Source organism: Cryptotermes secundus, unplaced genomic scaffold (genome assembly GCF_002891405.2).
Source record: "Cryptotermes secundus unplaced genomic scaffold, Csec_1.0 scaffold2936, whole genome shotgun sequence".
NCBI lineage: Eukaryota > Metazoa > Arthropoda > Insecta > Blattodea > Kalotermitidae > Cryptotermes > Cryptotermes secundus.
The window spans coordinates 1-1,446 of record NW_019772171.1 but is presented as its reverse complement, the minus strand read 5'-3'; the positions used below and the strand labels follow the sequence as shown (position 1 = coordinate 1,446).

The window sequence follows — 1,446 nt, the reverse complement described above, 5'->3', positions numbered from 1 at the left end:
AAATTATTACAAATTTAGTTATAAATGCAAACCCTCTTCAAATCAGTCTACATATAGGAGAGAAAAAATTCTGTAGGTTAAATGAAGGTAAAAAATGAGTTTTTATTTCCCAACAATTTATATAACATCAACTTTATAAATATACAAGTATCAAAATATCCATTTGTAAATTATAAACTACCGCCTTATTACAGTTAAAAGAAGAGCACAAGGCTTTGCCCTATTTACATACCATGATTTTCGAATGATAACAAACTTGTATCCTGTAAATGTCAAAAGTGTAACTTGTTCAGAAAAAGCATTATAACATGTCACAACATTGCATCACATATCAAGCAACAGTGGAACGTCTAGTGTCGGAATTCTAGCCCACCAGTCATTGTTGCTATCATCCTTAAACAAGGACTCTGTTTCAGAAGGACACTTCTCGAATTGCCTTATTGATATATGATTGCAATTGTATTCAAGTTTCAATTTATCTTCCACCATCCATTTCAAAATGGAAGCATCCTCATCTATCTCGTCTGCAGCAAAACCTCCAATCAGGGCATGCTCACCTTTCTGAACAGTGGGTGCCCGTTTCCGTTTCCGTTTCCGTTTCCTACTGCACTTCTTTACTTGCTTTTGTGCGGAACTATGTGACTTTTTATTTGAGCCATTATCTGATGGCAAGGCTGCCTCGGTGGTCAGCTGTGCTTTGGCACTGTCATCATAGGAAAATGATACTTTGTCATCATTGCTATCATTCTTAAGCAAAGACTCCGTTTCAAAAGGAAGCGTTTCAAGTTGGCTTATTGATTTAGGATTGCAATCAAATTCAAGTTTTGATTCATCCTTCAGCATACATTTCGAAATAAAAGCATCCTTATCCATCTTGTCTGCACAGAAACCTCCAACCAGGGCATGCTCACCTTTCTGAACAGTGGGCGCCCGTTTCTGTTTCCTACTGCACTTCTTTGCTTGCTTTTGTGCGGAACTACGCGACTTTTTATTTGAGGCATTATCTGATGGCAAGGCTGCCTTGGTGGCCAGCTGTGCTTTGGCACTGTCATCATAGGNGTTTCCTACTGCACTTCTTTACTTGCTTTTGTGCGGAACTATGTGACTTTTTATTTGAGCCATTATCTGATGGCAAGGCTGCCTCGGTGGTCAGCTGTGCTTTGGCACTGTCATCACAGGAAAATGATACTTTGTCATCATTGCTATCATTCTTAAGCAAAGACTCCGTTTCAAAAGGAAGCGTTTCAAGTTGGCTTATTGATTTAGGATTGCAATCAAATTCAAGTTTTGGTTCATCCTTCAGCATACATTTCGAAATAAAAGCATCCTTATCCATCTTGTCTGTACAGAAACCTCCAACCAGGGCATCCTCACCTTTCTGAACAGTGGGCACCCGTTTCTGTTTCCTGCTGCACTTCTTTACTTGCTTTTGTGCGGAACTATGTG

At 39.2% G+C, this 1,446-nt stretch overlaps 1 protein-coding gene across 1 annotated transcript; it reads right to left on the bottom strand.

The window, feature by feature from the left end:
• Positions 1–324: 324 nt before the first annotated feature.
• Positions 325–1,440, bottom strand: LOC111875215. The gene is made up of 2 exons (XM_023871277.2): positions 1,065–1,440; positions 325–943 (listed from the first exon to the last, which is right to left on the bottom strand). Exons 1-2 carry the CDS (start codon positions 1,334–1,336, stop codon positions 325–327), a joined length of 891 nt encoding a protein of 296 aa, XP_023727045.1. The 5' UTR covers positions 1,337–1,440.
• Positions 1,441–1,446: the final 6 nt, after the last annotated feature.